The following is a 25,511-nucleotide window of genomic DNA, read 5'->3' as shown; positions in this document are numbered from 1 at the left end:
GCCTAAATTTATTGCTATTCCTGATTGTGTATTGATTTTTCATAATTAGTATTCGATATGGAACAATTTTTCCTGATAACTGCATGCAATTTAGCTTCACAATCCTGCACCTCTTTTTTTGTATTCTCAATTTCCACCTCTAAATGATTAACTATCGTGTCTGGATCGGTGTCTTTATCATAATCGACAGCTATAGATTCACTAAATTTGGCAGGTAAAAACCCTAAATTTAACGACTCGGTGGTTGATTTAACGTAAGTAGCAATTTCACTTTTAGCAAGGTCATTATCATCGGTTGGTTTTTTCGATTGAAGTTTTCTTTGTCTTTTCTTCTTATTCTTCGAAAGCGACTTTATAACTTTATTGTCGGTTTCATCAATATCATTGTCATCTTTTCCTTTAGTTTCATGGGCCTTTGAAGGCACATTATTGTTAATTACGTTTGTTTTAGGTTTTATAGCAGTTCCTGCTACATCTACATTTGTTTTCCAATCTTTTTTAACAATCCGCACTTTTGACGATTTATCATCACTTGTGTCAGCTTCCGTTTGTAACAATTTGGGCGCTTTAGTAGAATTTGTATTAGTAGAATAGGATTGGTTTCGATTTTCAGCTTTTCTCGCTGGCAACGTATTACTTGCTCTATCACGACCAGGTGAATTTGGATATACATTCGAGCGTATGCCACTTTTTACGTTATTCTTATGCTTATGTTTATAGCTTTGAGCTAGCTTTCTATCTCCCAACTGACTATTGACAGAAGGTAAATAATTCGTCCTTGTTACATTATCATTCTTATTCGCATGTATGCGATACTTGTTCCCTGTAATATCCTCTACTTCATGCTTAATATTCATCTCCTTCATTTTATTAACAGGAACGACGGTTTCCTAATGAAATTACGACCCATCAATCATGAAGGTTTAAGAACACTTTATAAATCTATTACAGTATAAAGATATATGAAGCTAACTCAAGGTTTATTAATAAGTTATCGATATGCAATCAATCTACCTCAGTTTTAATAAATGACGGATTTTCAGTATTACCTATTTCATCACGACACATAAAACAGTCGTTAATACCAATGTTTAATAGAATTTTACCTAAAATATTCCAAATATGCTATCTATCCATGTAATAACTAAATTAAGACCGTAGTAACCTATTCCATACGTATTTATCAATAGAAGCTTCCTCATAAAATATATAACTGAACTTACTCTTTGATTCAATTCCATGTTTCACGTCGCTTTCCATTATATGATGCGGTTTTGACTGGTCGTCGTTCTCTTTATGAGATAGATCTTTGCCAGATATTTCGGTACCTTGCAGAGTATTACCTTAAAATTGTAGTTACTTAATTAGTCATCACTAGAAAGTCTAAAATGACAAACTTTCATCTATTCACGGGGGGAAAGTTAACAACCGAATTTTGGCGAATCCGAAATAGCACAGTACACATCACACCGACAACCACAAAACTGATTAGCCATAGTTACTGTAACAACTTACCAAACCCAAATGTAATATTGACATTAGGCAGTAGAGAACGAAAACCAGCTTGCCATTCTCGAACATTCTAAAATTTGAATTCCGAGAAATACCGATACCATAGGTGTCAATGATTAAATCAAATAGAAATTTAATCTTCGTACGTACCTGTAGCATTCCATTATTGCTAACACAGGGTGTGGACGTGTTCTTATCATTATGCTCTGCCTTGATGGCCGTATTAGGAACCTTTGCCCCTCCAAAGTTATTCGCAGATGAACTGTTTCCTTCAAAACCGCTTTTTATACCAAAGCTTTCGGTATCAATTCCAACGTTTGAATACGAAGATCCAGCATCAATATTGTTGCTGCTACTATCTATATATTTTGACATATTAAAACCATCACCAGGATTATAATAATTCCCAAAATGGGCATAATTCTGCGCATTTTGAAAGTAACTCTGGTTTGATTGCGGGAAGATATTCTGCTTCCTATTAGCATATCCTGTATTATTGTACGGATTTCCGGAAGCCATTTCTGTATTCGTATTATCTAATGAATCCACGATATTACTATACGTATTACCTAACATAGACACAATTTAACGGGATTATCTCGTAGAAGTCAGACATGTACACTCTAATCTTACAATATACAACGATAAAGCATGATACTAACCAAGCATAGATGTCGTTCCATTTTCATAGAGGTTACCATTTCTTTCGTGCTCAACTGTAACTGGCAGTTTGTTATTCACATTATTATTACTTCCAAGTAAGAGTAAGTCTGCAAAGCCTTTATTAGATTCATTCCAAGGGTCAAAATCTAACCAAAAATCATTACGTATTTCATTATTAATGTTTCAAAATTCATACTGTATAATAAAGAAATCTATTTAGATAGCATGTAAAAGTTTGATTACATACCTAAATCCTCATCTGTATTATTAGCATACAAGTTTACACTATAAATTTGGCAAAAAGTGACGATTAACATAGAATAAGACCCTGGTCAATTCTGTTTACGTAACTTTACTAACTTTATGAAGTAGAACTGTGATATCGACACAAATAACACGACTAACACAATATTATAAAGAAAATACCCGTATTTATAAATGTGCTATATATAAAGGAGAATGACTTACTGGGATGGAACTGCGTCAGTTGCACGAATATTCATATAAGGAGGATTGTAAAGTTTATTTGGGGCTCCACTGCCCACAGCTTTATCATAACTATTCTGGGAAATTGTTCCCTTCGTTGGTTTTTCTACTTGTACATCACTTTTCATTTCTAATTCCTCTTCATAATTTTCTGATACTTCAGTGACAACCTTCGTGCTAATTTGTTCCGAAATAACCCTAACAGAAATCAAATCTTTAGATCTAAACGTGGTATAGAATCACCCTTATCACCACTAAATAAGGTCATTTACGCTAGAGACTGATTTTCAGGTTGTGAATTCTCCGTGTTCACGTCATCTAGAAATAAATATAAAGCAAATGATGCCAACTATTTACACACTTATAAATGCAATTGCGTCTATTTGTTTAATGCACGAGTATAATAAATTAATAGATTAATAACTAATAGTAAAAATTACCTTGCACGGCTTTTCCCGTAATTATCTTTTCCTAATTATGGATAGGAAATGAAAATTTAGACATACTGAAAGACGCAAAAAGTCAAAAATGGTAATTGATTGAAACCTTATTATCAGGCCAATCAGAATTTTCTGAAATCTTGCGCTCACGAACTTGACTGCAAATTTCGTAACAACAAATACTTAACGTACTATCAGATTAAGATAACTATATATATTACCATTATTGTATTTCCCATCTAACATTTACTAAATTTTAATTTAACTCTAAAACCAACCTATGCTTTGAATGATACGTGCTTATACCTAAGTGTTCTAGATGTTTCCTATCAGTCATAACGCTTCTTTAGATAAATTGTTATTATCATATACATGAGAATATGTAATTCTATTTATTACCTTTGTTGAACATCATCTTTAGTAAAAACACATGACTCATCACCAAGCTCGTGCAAAAAAGGACAATCCTACAAGATATCAATAGGAATTGGTTCATAGTTCATATTCAATAATAAAGCTACGCCATAATTTTAGAACAAACCGATTTCGTGCAAGGAATATTCTTTAAGAAGTAATTGCAATATTTTGTAGTACCATGAGACGTTCTGAAAAGTTGTTGTATTCATTGTTAGTAAAGTATTTAAAATTTACTATCATTATATTATAGACCCATATACAGTATAGTGATATTCTTTTTAACGGTAAATTAAAAGAATGATAACATACTTAATTGTTCTACCATGAATAATCAAACCGGAAGTATTTTTAATAGCTTCCAGTGCATCCTGTAAGAAATTTGGCAGTATTTCGAGGCATTACTACAACCGATCAACATAAAAACAGTTTAAATTCTTATACGTAGATATTTAATCTTACCTCATTTCTAGTATATGTTATGTAGGCACTTAAGCTTGGCGTCTGTCGGTATATGATTAAAATAAGCATAAATGAATACATTAATGGATAATATCATCTAATTATTTACATCTTTTTGATCAAAATTACCCTTATAAAAGTACAGAGAAAAAAATTTGTACATTCCTATTCTACTGTTACCTGGCTTTGTGCGTAAGACGTGTTACTGTTAATAGCAACACGTGTTATTTTACCAAATTTACCAAAATACTCTTTACTTTTTAAGACCTTTATATAATATTAAATTGATAATAAATTAATTAATAATTATCCAAAAATATCCATTAAATTCACAAGCTGTCAAAATCACTTTATAATATACTTTCAATTTTACCTCCTCGGTCGCAATACGTGGTGATAGACCAACAACAAACACTAAATTTTTTTGTATTACTCTAATCAATATAATAAGATTACATATTAGTACATAATAGCGAATATTCCGTACAGTATTGCAGTCAATGCCAAGCAGTAATCAATACGTAAACAATGTAGGGAATTATCGGCAAAATAATAAACTAGTATTACAACTAATAAGTATAAGTTCAAATTTGATTTCTGCTAATCAAATATCATAGAGTGTATCATTTGCCGTTATAGTAGTACCTCATTTTTTCTAGATGCTTTCTGGATTCATCTTGTTTCTGCTTTTTTTGATGATCTTTTTTCTTTTTATCTTTCTTCATAGATTTAATCCTAAGATATAGCCGATTAAATGAGCCAATAATGCATGAGATAACAATCAACGCAATCATAAACCACTCGTAACACATCAACACATTTACATTTATGTAGGAATGCAAGTGTTAAACATCAACTGTATATTTCTATCGCTATACACACATTAATTAATTATCAGCATATAATAACATCACAATGTTAAACCTTTATCACTTAACTGTTCTTCAGACAGCGGCTTAAACTTGACCACATCTTCAGAATAAGTCTAATAAAGTTTTAAGCGAAAAGTTACAAGCATTAATTTACTGCTTGTAATGACGCATAGTAAACAGCATTAAATCAATTACGATAACGCATTAATGTATCTAATTTATTAATTTTTTTCAATCGTCTCAGGTTTCACATACATTGCTATTATTATAATAAAGTCTACTGTAAGAAAAGAAGTAAAGGCCATGACAAATATCGCAAAAATATTATCAAGAGAAGCCTGTTATCGTACAATAACTAAGAAAAGATGCAAATCTCCAAAGAGTATGCGTATAGCAATGTAAAAAGGCGCAAACAATGTATTGTACATTATCAGTATGTCATACAAGTAAATATGATGTAGTCAGAATTAAATATTTAATATATGACACTGGACTTATTTAGTGGGCTATACGTTACTTTATTAATTGTTCACAATTGGCAACATCACTAGTTTTATTATCTATTTAATTATGAAATTAGTCGAGAATTGCAGTACAAATTTGAAACACCGTAAAAGCGATTACCGTACTGATAATAATTAATTCAGAACCTTTTTGGAACCCAAACCCATAATCCTGTATAATGGAGTTACAGCAATTGAGAGAATATGCGTATAAGTTACTGTCAATATCAGGGAAGTAAAAGATTTACGTTATAATGGAAATAGCTCTCTATATGATACTTTAGCACAAAATATTTTATTGCTCTATTCATTTATTGAAATGACACCTTGAATTAAATAAAATTTACTGCAGGCCTACAATCATTGAGGTACATTGCAATAAAAATTCAAAGTTGGATGATTAACACAACCGGAATTTCAAGAATAACTTTTGACAATACGTCACAACATTTATTACATCTACAATTTCACAATCTTTAATTGAGCAAGTTATCGATATTTCCTGTCAGTATAGTCTAGTATCTATGATGAAAGAATTAAATTTATAAATTGAATTCAGAGTATACTACTTCAATTGAATAAGACTACCCCTGATAAGTTATGCAAAAATATGTTTAGGCACATGAATAGCATATTCATATGGGATCTCAATTCGGGCTTGCATAAAAAACAAATGCAGTCCATTGATGTAGTGAGAGAGGCGAAGATATACGCGCATAAAGAGGTAATCGAATATTTGAGCAATCCTTACAGGTTATGCCCGTTGCTAAAATTAAAGTTATAACTAATGTTCCTACAGTTTTATCAAGGATGATAACACAGCACAGTCCATATTAAAATCAGGTGATTAATACTCCATCTACTATACGCACTTTCAGTGCTGATATTGTGTTTTCGCTAAAGCCGGATAGGCAACTGCATTGATGATTTCATGCCAACATATTTGAATTTTAATGTAATATTGAAATACAGATGACGTACAACGGAAATGTCTTTCTAATTATATATTTATGAGTAGACTTTTATCAATAGAATGGCATTACTGTGAAGTTAGATTCTTCCATTTAAACGTTAGTGCATTTGACAGAGTCAGTAAATGTCCGGATCAATAATTATAATTAATGACATAAAGGTAAAAAATGATAGACAGATGACAGATCGATATTGGATCATGAATCGATTATAATTATTCTCTATCTATAGTGTAAATAAAGTTGATTATAAAATTGATAATACAAAATTGGGCAAGTCCTTGTCATTAACGTCAACATTTGATTCATATTCGTTCTTGCAGTCTAGATTGAATTGTGTAAGTCCAACTATACAATTATGATTGGCAAAAGACATGGTCAATGTCTACAAATTAGGCTAATACTTGCGATTGTAACAATACAGTTCTCACAATAGTGAATTTGATTTGTAACCCTAATTGTACAACTACGATTAACAACCGTTATTGTCTGATGATTATCAAACTAGGTTCATCATAATCATTAAAGTCAAAATTTGATTTCAATTTATTCTAGCTACATACTACATTAAAGTCATTCTTGCAAATATGGAAATAAAACTGAGTGCCAACTAAATGGATGCCAATGTCTAGAAGTGCGCAAATTTAGAGCGTGGTTACTTCTCTTCGCTTACGTCGATAGTACAGTAAAAGTATTATGTTGATTCCTGCAGTCTTGCCCAAGTCAAATTATAATTCGTATCTATGATTGAAACAATACCAGCATCACATCATGTAAAAGTACTAGTCTTTGAAAGTTGTTCTTCAATACTGCATGATTGACAAATGCATAATACTAGTTTTGGCAGAAGTAAAAAAAAATCTTTTCAAACTTGATAGAATAAGTACCAATACCTATCCATGTAGAAGTACTGTACTAGTCTTGATGCAAGTTTGCGAGTATGATTGAGCAAATATCATCACAGCTATGTACAAGTACTAGATTGGCAGTAGTTAGAAACTTCTTTTAATAAATAATGTAAGCCAGCAAGAACGATCGCAGTGTATCAACTAAACTCTAACGTTGTACTGTACATGATGTTCAAAATAAAAGAATATACTACTATACAATGTAGTACTGTATAGTGTACAATGTAAATGTTGCCTTCAATAATACGGATGTTACATCGATGTACATACACCACAAATAACACCAGAACAATTTTATGATAACAGTTGACAAGGCTCCATGGACTAATGCGCTTACGTAAAGTCATATCGGTTGAGTGCAGTACACACTCGAGACGATAACTTTTGATCGTTAAATCTCATTTTTCATCCAGGAAGAAAAAATGTCAAGGTGTTTTCCTTTCCACTGTTAACTCCACCATCGATTGCTAAAGTACTACATTAACACCGTAACTAGTCATTCCGTCACTCATCCCACTTCCTAAACCGGGCAGGGCAATAATCTCACAACGTCAAGTCAAAACAATTGCGAATAGGGTTGAAAAAGACGATACGTATACATGATGTGATGAAATATAGTAGATATATACCGCCGTCCTGTAGAGCTGTAGATCAGAAATGAAAGCAAAGGAGAATAAGGCTGATTATACTCATGAATATCAGAAGAGTACAGAATCACTCTGGGATATAGTTCAGAACATGAGTAGATTACTCACACGATATGACGTCTATCAATCTTATAACCTCTCAGGATTAATTAACCCATATTTAGTAACAATAGCAAGATTGAATTCCACGCACGCTGGATGTCGGTACTTTATCGAAAGTTTTACATGATGATGTAAATGATCTTTTTGGTCATGGAATGATGATAGATTACCCAAATTGAAGAGTTCCCCAAAAAGTGATATCTGATCGATAGTCATGGAGTGCTAATGTAGCAGGAAAATATGAAAGTCATAGTCCAAGCTATCTATGTTTACATGTACGTAGACTGCATAGTATAGGTTTGATTTGTATTTGGTTAGTCAACAGTAAGTAGAAAGACATGAGTTGATACAGATTGGACATGAATTTGTCAAGATAGAAATCGATCTAGGAAAGCAATTGCAAAATAACACTAATTGTTTACGTTGAATGTGGTGGTGTGTTGACGTACTGTAAGCGAAATCTATGTCAGGGATAGAATGCTAATAGACTGTCCAAGTATGGTATCGTTAGTGAGAAATTTTGCACATTTCTGTATTCATGTATGGCAGTTTGAAACAGGCAATACATAGTTACGGCTAGGATAGGTAACCGATTTCATTTCTAGTTTACTTACACGTCGGCAAGCGGGACATAATCCATTTTCATGGGTACGTATACGGTGCCAACAAAAACCGCAAATCTATGGATAAATGAAGGTGATATTATCAAGTTGAAATGAATGATATCAGTATGAAAATTGACTTGTAGTTACCTGATAGCCACATTGACATGGAAAAAAGTTTAGATCATCCTCCAATGGTTCCATGCACAATGGGCACTAAAGCATGAACGCCCAAGAGAGAGAGAGAAGAGAAAAAAATATTGCAAGATGAAATAATGCTTTTCCTCCTTCGTACTATTCTACGCGTCTTATGATGATGATGACGATAACCAATAATGATCACTTCTACATCAGCAAATGGTATATCAACTTATATTTGCAATCTATCGTTATAGACAGCAAGTACAATCATTGATTGATTGGTATAACTTTGGTTGAAGAGGAAAACTGCCTCATGACCTAGCCATGGCAATTTGGCAGGAAAAAAAATTAGCTTACAAGGTCGAAATGACTACATTATCCAGTCATGCTTTTACTCTGATCCATGCTAATTGTAAAAACTAGGGTATAATTTAGAGTCAAAGGTTAACTTGATGTATTTGTAATCGATCTCTATTGACAGCCAATACAATAATCGATTGCTTGGTATGGTTGAGCCAAAGGAGGAAAAGCTGATTCATAGCAATTGGATTGGAGAGAGTTTAAGCCATGCAGTGGAGATGACCGTCGGCTCCATTTTATTTATGTCAAATGCATTGTCACTAGAAACTAGTGTAGAGTAGAGTAGAGAGGAATCCGTTCTATCGTCCTTTGCCTACTTTCTATACACAGTGACTACAGTAAGCAATCCATCATTGGTCATGTATCATCTCAAGTAAAAGAAGAAAATGAATTGCATTTGCTTTTTGCTATCCTCATTGCAGAGGTTTTAGCCCATCCAGTGCAAAGTTACTAACGACTACGCCATCATGCATTTTTGGAGGGGGGTTGCACTCCACCCATCCTCACATCAAAAGTATTGTATAGTATAGCATACATTGGTCTACTTTACGACTAGGATAGCCTACAGTATGAGAATGCATTTCGGTCAAAGTAACTGACTGTCATTTTGCTCACCTCAACCACTTCTTCATTTTGTTCGTTGGACATAGTACAACAACAATGTCAACTAGGCGATTTTATCACATAGAGAATTGCCTAATGGTCAAGTTGACTGAAGAAAAAGAAGATGGCGGATTCAAGATAGAGTCAAGGCGGAAAATTTCACTGGATTGATATTCAGTAACGCTTGTTTGTCCACAATTTGCAGTCGATATGTTCGTCGTTGACTGGCAGGAGTTGCCGCAAGGCTTCCACTTTTCAAGTCCTTTCTCACTGTGTGTCTGTCTTTCGCGCTGTTGGTGGAGTGAGAGCCAGGCGCCGACTGAGATATTCTTGCAACTCCCTTCTCTACTCTACCCTCTACAGTATGCTACAGTCCTAGTTTAATTAAGGTTTGCTGTGACTTCCATCAGCCAGTCAATCAATGGTGGGTCGAGCCACTGTGGTGAAGTCGTGTATTGTACAGTACAGTACTGTACAGTCACCAACAGTAGGTGACGTACCGTGCATGTCACTCGTCTTCAGTAATACGTACTGAAATATTCTTGCGACTCTCTTCTCTACTCTACCCTCTACAGTATGCTACAGTCCTAGTTTAATTAAGGTTTGCTGTGACTTCCATCAGCCAGTCAATCAATGGTGGGTCGAGCCACTGTGGTGAAGTCGTGTATTGTACACTGTACAGTACAGTCACCCCAACAGTAGGTGACGTACCGTGCATGTCACTCGTCTTCAGAAATACGTACTGAAATATTCTTGCGACTCTCTTCTCTACTCTACCCTCTACAGTATGCTACAGTCCTAGTTTGAGGTTTGCTGTGACTTCCATCAGCCGGTCAATCGATGGCGGGTCGAGCCACTGTGGTGAAGTCGTGTATTGTACAGTACAGTACTGTACAGTCACCCCAACAGCAGGTGACGTGCCATGCATGTCACTCGTCTTCAGTAATACGTACTGAGATATTCTTCCTACTCTACTCTACCCTCTACAGTATGCTACAGTCCTAGTTTGAGGTTTGCTGTGACTTCCATCAGCCAGTCAATCAATGGTGGGTCGAGCCACTGTGGTGAAGTCGTGTATTGTACAGTACAGTCACCCCAACAGCAGGTGATGTGCCATGCATGTCACTCGTCTTCAGTAATACGTACTGGGATATTCTTCCTACTCTCTTCTCTACTCTACCCTCTACAGTATGCTACAGTCCTAGTTTGAGGTTTGCTGTGACTTCCATCAGCCGGTCAATCAATGGTGGGTCGAGCCACTGTGGTGAAGTCGTGTATTGTACAGTACAGTCACCCCAATAGCAGGTGACGTGCTGTGCATGTCACTCGTCTCCAGTAATAGGTACTGCTGTCACTGTGGCTGGTTGCAACGACAACGATACTACAGTAGGGACAACGACTGCTTTGGTCTATACATACTACAGTAGGCTCACCGCTATAACATACTAAATCTTACCGGTGCTGGTAAGATTTAGAGTACAGTAGAGTACATTAAGTACAGGTCCATACGGTAAGCTCACCTCCACATACTGTAGACCTGACAACATACTAAATCTTACCGGTGCTGGTAAGATTTAGAGTACACTACATGTACAGTGTATAGTACTGTAGCCCTGTACTGTACTGTACGTACTGTACGGTGGCTACCGTATGAAATGATTCTGCGCATCGTGTTACCATGTAGACCACGGACTCGTAAGCCCCTGACCGTCAATAGTGGTGTACTAGTAGTCAACAGTCAACGATCACTAGACTGGCTGGACTGGACGACAGTAGACGTCATACGCAAAAAATTTTTTACGCTACAGTAGTTATACGTGTGTGGTGCACCTTGAAATAGGCGCATCATGCTGACTGAGCTGACATCATTCTCACTGTACTAGCGATTTACATACAGTACTGCTCTACATTCTAAAGAGTAAAAAAGGGAACCGAAATAATGGATGGAGCGAGCTATAGCTCAGCCCATCGCTTTTCCGTGACGGACACTAGTATCGTTTGCGTACAGACCGCGTATAATTTCATGAGGTAGCACAAATCGTTTACGTTAATACAATCATGATTCATATCCCTTTTTGTACAATAAAGTATGCACTAAAATGACATAGCATCACCGGTGGCATCACTTTTGATCAAGGCTCCATTGCTCCCTTCCTTAACATAATCATAACAAACTAGCAACAGCTTTACAAGTCTGTGTCTACCAGCTGCCACTATAGCGCAATATCAGTACAATTGGTTGCTGGAAGCAGAATAGAACTATAACGTAAGGGGCTACAGTGAAATTCTTTCTCCAATTCATTTGTAATAATGGTCCTATCAGGGACTAATTACAAAGAGAGAAGGGGGTGTGCAGTGGCCGTTTAGTGCCAAAATTAGGAGAACCATTCATTTCCCTTGTCATTCTACTGTACAGTACTCTACTCCATTACCGAAAATAGAATGGAGATCTGTAGCTTATTAAATATCAATGGTAAACAGCATCCAGGACTTGTCCTAAGAGAAAATTCGCTTGCCTTGACAGCATACGCGTACACTTTAATCACTCAGTGACGTCATATGGTTTCTATAGAGACGCCAGCTACCCACACTATCTGCATCCATGCTAAAGACGACCGTAATATAATCTACGCATAGTACTATGATTACATTTATACCAACCCATTCATGTACACCTCAACATAATTATCAAACTATAATGACTGAATTAACGTCGATGATAATTTAAATGATATTCCTTCTTATTTCTGGCAAAGCCATTCAAAAAATTGCACTCAATCAATAGCAAACCGATGATATTACTCCTTAACGGAATTGGTCTCAATATTCAAGCTTGATTTCCAATTCTAAATCGATGTGGTAAGTCTTTACTTAAAGTTTTCAATCAAATATGGTATACGTAATGCTCAATTGCATCTTTTTCTTCTAGACGGTAGCGCATATGAGTATTCTTTCCACTGTAGTGTTTACACTCTAGAAACGTACACAATCAACGATATACATTGTCGAAGTTTATACCAACTTGCCCAGTTTATCCCCATAAAATAAAAAATAAAAAGAGACTGTATCGTCTTTTCTCTACAATATATTATCATTTTCATTCGTTCAAATTAGTTAAAGAAGGATCTCTACTCATCCACTGTTAGTTGCAATATACAAAAAAAAGAGCTTCCAATAACTTATCATACAACACTGTAACTTATTCGTACGTTCAGTCATGTATTGTAAACCACGCTTGATGAATTTGACCATTAACTTCGCTATAAAAGACGCAGTATGGTACAATTTTAGTCTAGGTCACAAACATATCATTTAATTATAAGTAAACAATTGATAGCTTGTCTTCTAATTCAAAAAAGCGTTGTTGTTTAATATAACCCTAATATACTCTCAACCTTTTGTATAAATAGTTAGTCTGCTTAATATAATCATCCGTTCCGGTACAAAAAGAATTTTTCTGCGAAAACCGTAAAAGGTGAAATACTGAACATCCATGTCAATGATTTTGAAAAAATGAACACTAAGTTATCATATCCATATTATGTTATATATTGTTTAACAAAATTGAAATAACCCTACGTACATTACTATGTGGTAGTACTGGATACTCGTATGTTGACACGAGAGAAAGCGCGTATTATATCAACCTCCATCCTAACGGATAATCTATAGTAGAACTGTTTTGCACAAACTGTTTCAATAGCTGTAAAAAAAAATCTTCCCTTTACACCTCAATACAATTCTAGATATTCATTATGATTTAAATACATTAAACAAATTATTGAATATCGTAAAACTACTCCGCTTCAAGAAATTGTCTATACCAAAATTTATTACTGATTTTAGACATTTTATTCTCTAAGCAGATACCCCAATTGGCAATCAATTTTAATAATTCGTAAAACTAAGACTATTGATAAGAATTTCAGTGACGCTGCTATTGTAAAAAACTGTCATTATAATAAATCATGACTACAACCAGACAAAGTTATGCAATTGATCATAAAATTGAAAACGTAACAAATACTGTGAATATTCAACTTTAATTACTATAATCGTAAATGTTACATTGATTACAGCAATATAAATTAAACGATAACGCTAACGACTATACGATCTTAAATATTCTTTTATAATCACGAGCTAATCCAATCTCATCAGATACACCTAGCATTCTGGTCTTTTTTTTACATAGGTAATTTTACACGAGTCAATAGGTATCTTTACGTATTCAAAGATATCTAACTGTGGTTACCATAATTGATAAGCAATTTTGGAATAATTCACTGTAACTATTCTTGACGTAAATTATACACAGTTCTATCCATTAGCGCTCAAATTGATGGTACTCGCCTGTAACCAGCCTATAAAGTGATAAAGTATTGAGTTAACTTATAGTCAATTTATTAATTACGTTATACTTTAATACAATTTCTTTATTGAGCTATGCAGACTATTAACTTAGCAAAATATGATATATAGACAATAAATCTAGACTGACTCCTAAGGTTATCAAATCATAAAAGATTTACAATATATTCGGCCTAACTAAAGCTACTATTCAATTGTTATCAATTACAGTATTTTTATAGAATTTCAATACCACTGAACTTAAAACTTCATGGAACTACAATCATTATTAATTAGCGTATCTGAAATTTAATAAAGTTGCTATAAGATCTCTTTTTTAAATGAAAAATTGTTTCAGAAGAACTAATCAAACATGGCTGAAGCTGTTAAAGTGATAGTTCGATGTAGGCCAATTAATCAGCGTGAGGTTGATTTGCGCTGCGAAAATGTAGTTGAAATGGACGAATCAACCTTTCAGGCCCGCCTGAAGAAACCCAAAGCCGATGAACCACCGAAAAGTTTTACTTACGATGGCGTCTATAATATAAATTCCGTTACTGATACAATCTACAATGATATTGCCTATCCACTTGTTGATGGTGTTTTAGAAGGTTATAACGGAACGATTTTTGCCTATGGCCAAACTGGATGTGGCAAATCTTATACTATGCAAGGTATGACATTGACAGTAACTTAAACTTATGTCTACTCCTGTCTAATATTGTAATTCTGATTAGTCGATACTCATCGTTAGCTATAAAAAATTACATCTTATAATAAAATATCATTTAATGCTTATGGTTAAATAAATTTTTTTGTCAACTCACCTTAATGAAATGGCATACGTATTAATTATGTTACATAACGCAAATTTGTAGGTGTTACTGATCCCCCGAGTCAGCGTGGAATTACACCACGTGCATTCGATCATATATTCGAAGCAATACAGACTACTGAAGGAACAAAATATCTCATACGTGCATCATATCTGGAAATTTATAATGAAACCATTCGCGATTTACTAGCCAAAGATGTTAAAAACAATTTAGAAGTTAAGGTTAGATGTCATATGACATATTAAATTAACAAACAGCCATTAAAATATCTATTATATCATAAAATAGCTTGATAATCGTACATTAAAAATGTTTATGATATCATAACTTGTTTGGTATAATAAAGGAAAGAATCTTATCTTTCAATTACTTGACAATTTAGGAACACCCGGAGAAAGGCGTTTATGTGAAAGATCTATTAAGCATACCTGTTTACAGTACTATTGATATGGAGCGATTGATGAATATTGGAGGCAAGAATCGTTCAGTGGGTGCTACCTTAATGAATGCGGATTCCTCAAGATCTCATTCCATATTTACTATTAGTCTAGAAATGTGTGTTAAAGGTAAAATAACGCAAAGTTTAAATTGGATTCTAAAAATTTCTAACGATAAATAGATTTTTCAACACGATACGTATCTAAGGATCACAATACTTGCGGATTTTATTGCATCATTTAGATGATGACGGCGATGAACATCTTCGAGCTGGAAAACTAAATTTAGTTGATTTAGCTGGTAGTGAACGTCAATCAAAAACGGGTGCATCAGGTAGTAGGCTAAAAGAAGCTACTAAAATCAATTTATCTTTATCCGCTCTTGGTAATGTTATTTCAGCATTAGTTGATGGCAAATCCAAGCATATTCCATACAGGTTAGTATCATAAAATAACCATTTTACAACTTTAATTAAATAATAAGATCATTTAAGTTACATTATAACTGAAATACTCTGGTTATTATCATTAAAGAGATTCAAAATTAACAAGATTACTACAAGACTCTTTGGGTGGCAATACTAAAACTTTAATGGTTGCTTGCATTAGTCCTGCCGATAATAACTATGATGAAACCTTAAGCACTTTACGATACGCCAATCGTGCTAAAAACATCAAAAATAAACCTCGTATTAATGAAGATCCAAAAGATGCATTGATCAGACAATATCAAGAAGAAATTAAAAAACTTAAATCAATGCTAACTGTTTCACCTACGGGTAAGATAGCTATATCTCTTTAGCGAACATGTTAGTAGTATTTCACTAATAACGCCTAATTTTATATCATAAATTCATTGCGTTAAATGGCATATCTGATTGCCTAATAGACGCATCGGTACCTACACCGGATCAAGCTAACCAAGCTGAAATTGAAAAAGAAAACGAGCAAAATGAGCAAGCGCGATTAAAGTTAATGGAAGAAAAAGAAAAACTTAAAAATCAGTATGAAAATCAGATGTCAAATCTGGAACAAAAATTTCAGAGCGAACAAGCCAATCGAGCAAAGTTAGAATCAGAAGTGGCTAATATCAAAGATGAGTACGAAAATAAATTAGAACAACTACGCCTTGAAATGTTAAATTCCCAAAAGCAACAGAAATCAGAGACAAAAGAAGTTCCTCCAGATACACAACCGAATGAAGCAACGAAACCTAAGCCAGCCCAAAGCACAGTAACACAGGGTACAAATGCGAGCATAACATATCATTAATTGAGGAATATTTCTGATGATACTTGGTTAATGCACACTGTTTTAATATACCGTAATTATGCTACATAAATAAGAACTATCCTATAATAACTCAAACAAATTAGATTTCCTTTAATTTAAATCTATATTAAGATTGATCCCAGTTACATGAATGAACATAGGATACACAGTATATGCAATTCCTGTACATATAATAATTACCAGTCTTAACTTACTTGTAACTTCAGAAATTACAAAACTTAGTGCTTTATCATCCCTTGACAATAGATAAATAATAATATAGTAGCTACTGTATATAGTATGTGCATAATATAAACATAACTTTCTGCACTTACCGTATAAAAATACTTCCAGTGATTTATATTTAGGTGTATTATAATTATTTGGGCTCATAACGATCGTCTCCAAAATCATTTTATTATTAACCTTATGCATATATTGTTATTAGAAACTGCACAAAATATAGTTGAAGGTGAAAGAAAAGAATTTATAGGAACTGAACAGGAAGCGGTATGAAAATTTTCAGTAGTAAACGATACGTAGTTTTAACACAACGTACAGTATATGAGAACTGAGAAATAAATACAGCAATAGTCTGAACTAAACTAAGTAGCAACTGGATATTTCGTTACTATGACTTGGTATTTACCTTAATTTATAAATTAATAGGTTACTACAGAAATTCAGGAAGGAGTAGATAACCACCTTGAAATGAATATTCGTGCCATGGTACCTTCCAATAGTCCAGATGCTATCATGAATAGCCCAAGCGAAAAACAACTATTCCAACATGATCAAGCACTACAGCGACTTCAAGAACTACAACTCAAAATGATTGGAGGTGAAAAAGCCAATGATGAAGCGTTAAAAGAAAAGCGACTAAAACGTAAACGCCACGCAGAAAAGAAACGACAAACTTTATTAAAAAATATACAAAAGATGGAAGATGATGGCATCATGATTAAAGTATATGATTCATTACATGATGATATCAAGAATAAAACTAAAGTTGTAGATGACCTGCAACAAAAGCTGACAGCAAGCGAAATTGAAATTCGTGATTTACAAAGCGAATTTGAGACTGAAAGGCAAGACTTTTTAGATACAATACGAAAGCAAGAAAGAGAAATTAAGTTAAATGCGCAAATACTAGAGCGTATACAGGGATGCATTCGTCGCGACTGTAACTACTACAATATCGATAAGGTACGTATAGAATGCAAATGGGACGATGAAAATCAGAAATGGACAATTCCTGATTTAATTTTATCTAAACTATCATTACCACCTGGTGGCAAACCATCGACAACGTCGAGTAATAAAATGCGTCAGCAACAAGCGGCTAATAACGGCAGTACTAATTATTCATCTGATAATGATGAAGCAGTAACACCGGAAGAAGACAAATACCTTCAACGGTTGAACAAAAAGAATGATAGTAGTACTAATTATTTTAAATCGAAACGTGTTAATCAACTCCTTGGAGGTAATACCTTGGGGAATAGCGGCTTAGACCTACCCGATCAGCGAAAACCACCACATAAACTGTTAAATGGCAATGCACCATTATCACCCGTTCATCATAACCCTATGCAGCCATCGCGACCGGCAAAATTGGAATCAATATCTAATAATCGTCCGAATTCAAGGCATGGTAAGTTGCAACCTTTAGGAGGCAAACGATCAACAGGAAATTAGCCCAAATAATAAATATCGGATTACATGACTTCAAAATCCTTGGTCACTTCGACTATGATATATTAGTAGCTAACCAACATTGACTTGACCTTTACGTCATAAATTAGGAAACCGTAACGAATGATCTCAGTAAATGTTATACGAGTATAATATAGTCTCTTCCTGTATTATAATAAAGACTTTATGAACGTTATTCAATCGTGCCTTTATAAAGTGTAATTAAGTACTCCATAAAATCAGTCTTACCAAGTATCATAGTTTACAATGATTGTAATCGGAATCAAGTACTATCTTTCCGAATATAATTCGCAACAAAAGACGTCATAATGCCAATAAATAGCACAAAGTGATATTTAGACTTGGATCTGAACGATGTCTAGCAAAGATTAGCTTTTAGTCTTACTATAAATTTTAGTTCTTGATTCAAATATAATTTAATACATAAATTTAATGATAACATATTTGTATGAGTATAATTCTTGGATCTATATTAAAATTAATCTCTTTCTCATTGTATTGAATTCACGAATTTGACTTTGAATAATGTAATTATCCTATAAAAAAAATCCCTTCTCTAATTTTTAGAAAATGAATAATTGTACATTACGTGAGCATTGAATTTTGTTTCGTTTTTCTCGGTAGCTTAGTTACAATGCATCTGCTAGTGATACACTGTTAAGCACTATCAAATAGTATCTATCGCTAAATACGAATATGTTATATGCATAGCGATGATTATATTGTAACACCTGGTTGCAGGCAGCAATAAACAATCCCTCTTAACCTTATTTTATGATATACATGCCATAACAGTTCATAAATCATTCCATTGTGATTCGTAAATTAGTTCGCGGCTAAGGTGAGCGTCAAGTGTTTAGTGAAGCTTTATTTTACAAAATTGAGCTGCCTATCATTTCGTTCCAAAGCGTTAGTAGATGTAAAGCATTCAAGGAATAGCTTGGATAAAGCAGAGAAAAGCTTTTATTTGGAATGCAGGAAAAACAATATACCGTCGATAAGTTTCAGATTGCATGCGATTTTTAATTTCATTTCCGCTTTATATTTAATCTGTGCGAAGGAGATTGCCAGGTGGAAATTTAAAATATGGCATTGCCTATTTGTAGATCATGCTTACTCCTTTATTACAGTAGAACGAGAATGTATAAATTGAGTCCTTTACTGCAAAATAGAAAGGCAGTTTTGTAGGTCAGGTAGCTGTAAAGCAAAAGTCAAGAGTTTGCATACGGTAGTGTAATTGAGTAGTCCATGACTGTACAGTGTACAGTCACAATATGCACCCGTTAAGGTACTGTACACTGTACGGTACTGAACTGTACAGTACAGTATAGTACAGTATACTGTACATACAGTGTACACACTACAGCGAGTGCACTGCTGTCGTGTTTGCACAAAATCATAGAAATTAGCCCGAACATACTCAATACAGTACAGTATAATCGTATTTTCTTGTCTAGTCGCTTATTTTAGTAACAACCCACAGTACAGCGAGTGCACTGCTGTAGTGTTTGCACAAGAATCATAGAAATTAGCCCTTCCACTACTCAGTACAGTATACTGTAATGGTATTTTCTTGTTTAGTCGCGTATTTTAGTAACAAGTTACTAACAACCCCAGGCTCCCAGACCATTACCTTATGAAAAGCACTACCTACCAGTGTACAGTACAGTACGGAGGAATTCTACTGTACTGTACTGTACACGAAGGGAACTTGCATGATGTTCGAATAAAACGATCGGTGCGCATGCTTACTAAACGTCCAATAGAATTCAAGTTCCATCGCGGCGGTCACCATAGTAAACTACGCGTCGGTTCGCCAAGCCTTCAACCAATCACCAGTTGATGCTGATCAGCTATAATTGGGTCATAATATTCAGATGCTACGCAAACCCAAATATTCAACTTGGCGTACAATTAATCCCTGTTCAAGTAGATCAAGATCGCCAATTACTTTCTTACGTCTACCATCGACAACGTAAGATTGTAGGAAATTAATCATCTACAATTATTGATGCTCAAGATCAGGTAACTCTTGATCAAGTCACTACCAGGCTAAACATAGATAGAATTCGCGGTCGACAGTTTCATATGTGTCTTCAGGCGATGATCAAAATCCATTCCATAAAGTTTATCCTTTGTCGTACCTAATGGTAGAAATTGTTTTAAATTGCTTACGTTGTTTTCTTTTCTATACTTTCATTCTGTACTAGCCATTGACCATCATGATCTTATCTCGGTCGATCCCTTTTCATTTCTGAATAAAATGATAAACATATAGAATCATGAACTATTGTAAATCTTCATTTCCATCCAAGGAATTGAAATTAATCTTCCTTTTAACGCCGACAATATCATGCAATATCATGCTACTAATGAACCAGTCAGTTATAAAATGTATGTAAATAAAATTTTCATCGTTTATCAATAGAACCTTCTTAATTGTCCAACATTTTCAGTAGTGATACAAGCGTAGAGCATGTAAAATGCTATTGAAATCGCTCTAGTGGATCATAATTGTACTATTAGCGGTGTCATGATAGTTAAAAGAATTCAAAAATTCAAAAATTACTTAAGCAGACAACAGTCGAAACCAAAGCCTTAGTTTATAACGCGTTAGCGCACCAAGATTGAATTACCTTAATCGTTACCAAATTCAGGCAAAGCAATGTCTATAATCAGAAGATACCACAACGGTAGCTTCAAATATATCTATAACACCATCCAACTATCCGCAATTCATACATGTTAAATGATACCGCTAACAACGATAATATTGCAATATACAGTTTTACTTAGTTTAATGGAAGGAAGAAGCGGAAAACTATCATCAATAGGAACAAATATTAATATACAGAACGACAAAAATGTTACGTATAGAATAATATTCAAATTCTTCATATGGCATTTATAAGACGAATTCCTATATTCCACAATTTTAATGAGATCGGCCGATTCATGAATTAATATAGGTTATCATTTGCATCGATAAGACCACTCTCATCCAGACGGACACAATTTACGAATTAGAATGGCGGTAACATGGCAATGTTTTCATATTTTAGATTACAAATGTTACAGTTCCTCCTTCTTATGTACACTCCAACGAAGACATTCTACGATCACCTATTTGCTCCACTGCTAAAGAGTACGTGTATCCTCGACCACCGCCCCCCCCCCAACTGCTGACATTACACTATTCGATTAATGAACATGATGATATACGAGGGGTATTTTTAGCTCATATAAAATCGTAATTACCCATCATCAACCGTAAAATAAGCATTACTCTGCCATTTTATTACCGAATAAAATGTCCAAATCATTTTCCCTTATTTATTTATCATCTAAAAGATTAGATGTGCAGATGGACATGTACGTTAGTGTTTAGCCAATCAACAAGAATTAGTAAGCTCTAAGCGAAGTAACAACACGTTTGAGTCCCACCATACTAAAAATAGAACATGCAGAAGTAAGAATCGATTCAATATCAGTAATAAGTAACAAAGTAACTGGATATAGAAATATGTAATACTAATGCAACTTTGTATACTATTTAAGAGGAATGAATTCATTTATTCTTAATGGAATAGTTATGATATCGATATTCTGTGTAATTTGACTATCGAATAAACGCTACACCAATGTAGTGATAGGTTAAAGTGCATTATTAATTTTCCATCAGCTTTACGTTATTATCGTTTGGTATATAACAATAATACACTACGAAATGATAAATTAATTACTATTCATAATAATCATCAAAAATCAATCTACTCTTTCTATTTTAGACGTCTTTATCCATAGAATCATTGTAGTTATTACTTTTAAAGTTCAGGATCCTTATATTCATAATGACTATCATCGTTAAAAATTGCATCTTTTCGTGGATCATCCCAACACATATTATCATAACTAGAATAAACATAGTAAAATAATATTTTTAAATAAAATTAATCGAATTACTTCATAACTAGCCTTTCAAATATTCAATCCACTATAATTACACTATTATTATCATCACCCTACTGTATATTTTCTGCCAATCAATAGTCAAACTACCTTCCTTCCAGTTAGAAAAATTAATTAAATCGATTATTGTGACACATTGAAGCTTGGCTACCGTCAAGTAAATATAGCGTACCTATTGTCTTTATATGTATAAGACTGTACTCGCCCTACTTACACGAGTTGTATAAAGTTCAGGAGTAAATAATATCGTACGCAACCACATCGTGAAATCAGTTATAGCAAATAATATCCTCTATTTAATTTGAGACACATTACAATGTAATTGAAAGTAGTGACTACTGTTATATCAGAGAGTGATCGATGACGATACAATTATCTAGAGATTTTAACTTGTATACCATCATGCACTGCCAAGCAACAATCTATTTCAAGCAGTATTTTTTTATTATTGATGTGTTTACATTAATTACATCTAGCATATGTAAATAGTGCAGCGTTACGCAACACAGGAGGATATTAATCGATCATTTTTAATTCCGTAAAATCAATTTTTCCATCGCTAGTTAGGATATACTTAACGCTCCCTGATTCCTTTAGCAATTCTATATTAATATGGTACTTACTGTTATTGTGTTTGTATACTATTGTGTCAAAATAGAACAAAATAATTTCCTCATCTACAGTTAATGCTTTAGTTTCGGACAACAATGATACGTTAATAACTATTGTATCGACAATTTATCGCTCTAGTGGCATCCTTCCTCTTCGTTTACCGACATACTTTTCATTAAAGATTTCGTCAGATAACAACAATTTGTGTTAACTTATTTGTAGGCAATGAGAAACTAGCAGAATTTACTGGTAATAATTTTATACTGAAGATTATATTAAATTACTACGATTAACTTTCTAGCGATAATATCATAATCTGGGCTATTGTACTATAGTGGACAATCACCCTTGACCGTTATCGCCGAAATCATAATCATTTCTCGTAACTTCCTACTTTTATTGACCTTTGTATCAAATTGGAAAACAGCGATTGATATTATCTTCCTTATCTTCTGATAGTTCAATTTCAATGATATTAGAATCTATAACGAAAAAATTATAACTATCTACAACATTATTGATAGTAGCCTCTTATTGTACTAAATGCTAACATCAACCGCCCAAAATAGCTAGTAAAACATTTAATGTAACTGATACATCAAAGCATACAATTGTATTCTGGAGCCAGAATTTTTGAGCTTACATCTTACAGTAGGCTAATTGGACATCAGTATGTCGTCGGTAGGATTTAATTTTGATTGCACTTAAAATATTATCAAAATATGCACGATGCAATGTGCAAGCCTTCAATTGACGACATAGTGATACCATCGCCGCATTACTGAAAACATTTATTATACGCAGTATATAATCAAATAGAATAAACGAACCTTAGGACTGAATATACGTAAAAAAGAGCTCTTTATGCATATAGTATCAAGTAGTTTGAGTTCATTTACCATTAGCTAAGGGATCTTATAAATAAACTCAAAGTTTGCAATGTCTTATACGATTGTAGAAGATGAATTTTTGAATAGAAAAATAAAAACATGCTCCTGTAATTAACCGAGACTTTCCCATCAGTTAGGTTTGTAGATAAGTGATCATGCCATCCAAGCCGTCCATTCTAAATACTGATACGTTGCTGTCAGAGGCTGCCATCTTAACAGGTAAAAATAAGTAAACTGCAAAAAATTTCTTGCACAATTAGACTAATGGAGGTACAAGCTCTGTAGCGTAGTAGTATCTGTATAAATTGCAGGCTAATTGGTATGTGTATCTTTAAATGGTCGTAGAAGGAATAATGAACACAGTTTATATATACGCTAATATATTGACTACTATATTCTTTCGATAAGGTGGTACCGATCAACGAGGTGGCCCAATTATTACCTTGCCTGCTAAACGTCATGGAACGGGAATAACCGATTTAAGTACTCTAGAGATGACCCAACTACTTAACTTCTGGATGGGTCTACCTAGGTAATTCATACAAGATTAATTTAGTAAAAAGTTATTACCACAATCTTAATGCAACATCGTTATCTCTCAGTATTTATTTGCACTGTATTGCAGCTATCTATCGTTTTCATTCGAAACATCATTAATCAGAGATTTCATTAACTCAAAATAATCATCGATAAGATGATTATATTGTATTATACGCGTATATACTAGCAATTCTCCTTACTTAACGCTAGTCTATTTAATCAGTTTAACTAAAATTCCTACTCATATAACATATATTTGGATATTTCTAAATATAGGATGGAACAGCGACACCGTGGCTATACTATTATTATAGATTTATCAGCATCTCCATATGAATACATTAATTTTACACTCGATGCTCTCGATAACATCAAGGTACAATAAGCTTTCCGTGACTTAAATATCGCTTTATTATTTAAAATATTTTGTGATTTCACTGCATTACTAACAGTTAAAATCAACCGTCTAATTTTTTCAGGCATATACAGGGCTGATCCATGTCGTTTATCTCATAAAACCCAGAAGTAGAGCGAATCAAAAGTGTCTATCAAAAGCACTATCGCGATACAAACAATCGAAATTTAAACAACCTCTACCAGTCAGTGGGCAAATCTATTTCGGATTTTAAACCTTAATTTAAGATTGATTACTGTAATTTAAAATCACCTTGTTACTTGTCATTGTTCTTGTAGATTAAAATCTTGAACGAAGTACATGACTTAAAATCTCAAATTGATTCGAGTCAGTTAACTTCGGATCTTGGTGGATACCTTGTTCACGATCATCAAGCTTGTGTCAGATACTTGCAGGTGCATTAGTAATTGTACACAATTTCATTAATCAATAATTTTACCGTCAGTTCTCTTCCATTTATGAAAAATTTACCGAAGTACTTCAATATTTCGAAGCTAATCAATATTTGTAAATTTCCACATTGGCTCGCTTGCTATTTTATTTATTTTTAGATATCTAATTAGCTTGCAGTCAATCATATCTATCAAGTTCTATCAATTTACGCTACATTAACATCTTTAATCTACTTCATGGTGTATCTTTAGATAATTCTACCATTTATACAACAATGTGAAGATACAAATAGTAAAGCACCTAGAATTATAGCTGAACTAGAAGCTATGAAAGAAAATGAGCTACCATCGACATTGGATGGCGCCGAAGAAGTCTTTAAGAAATATAGGACCGAA

General features: G+C 33.8%; 2 protein-coding genes across 2 annotated transcripts; one reads left to right on the top strand and one right to left on the bottom strand.

Annotated features, from left to right (window-relative positions):
* Positions 1–14: 14 nt before the first annotated feature.
* TRIADDRAFT_51852 (uncharacterized protein) lies at positions 15–9,731 on the bottom strand (the record flags this gene model as incomplete). The annotated part of the gene is made up of 20 exons (XM_002107852.1): positions 15–890; positions 1,015–1,106; positions 1,224–1,343; positions 1,516–1,582; positions 1,663–2,081; positions 2,175–2,321; positions 2,423–2,460; positions 2,644–2,883; positions 3,501–3,568; positions 3,643–3,706; positions 3,828–3,886; positions 3,978–4,019; positions 4,158–4,244; positions 4,351–4,411; positions 4,623–4,712; positions 4,892–4,962; positions 5,474–5,524; positions 8,595–8,660; positions 8,733–8,798; positions 9,699–9,731. The coding sequence occupies 20 exons, from the start codon at positions 9,729–9,731 to the stop codon at positions 15–17; spliced, it is 2,757 nt and encodes a 918-aa protein (XP_002107888.1).
* Positions 9,732–14,409: 4,678 nt separating this feature from the next.
* Positions 14,410–17,868, top strand: TRIADDRAFT_1085 (uncharacterized protein; the record flags this gene model as incomplete). Its single annotated transcript, XM_002108641.1, has 7 exons — positions 14,410–14,710; positions 14,915–15,093; positions 15,255–15,453; positions 15,581–15,746; positions 15,844–16,088; positions 16,250–16,485; positions 17,389–17,868. Coding segments are annotated over 7 exons (1,806 nt in total), but the record flags the coding sequence as incomplete, so codon positions are not given.
* Positions 17,869–25,511: the final 7,643 nt, after the last annotated feature.

This window comes from Trichoplax adhaerens, genomic scaffold (assembly GCF_000150275.1).
Source record: "Trichoplax adhaerens TRIADscaffold_1 genomic scaffold, whole genome shotgun sequence".
NCBI classification, from domain to species: domain Eukaryota; kingdom Metazoa; phylum Placozoa; class Uniplacotomia; order Trichoplacea; family Trichoplacidae; genus Trichoplax; species Trichoplax adhaerens.
Note: the sequence above shows the minus strand (reverse complement) of the source record. Positions and strands in the feature narration are given on the sequence as shown.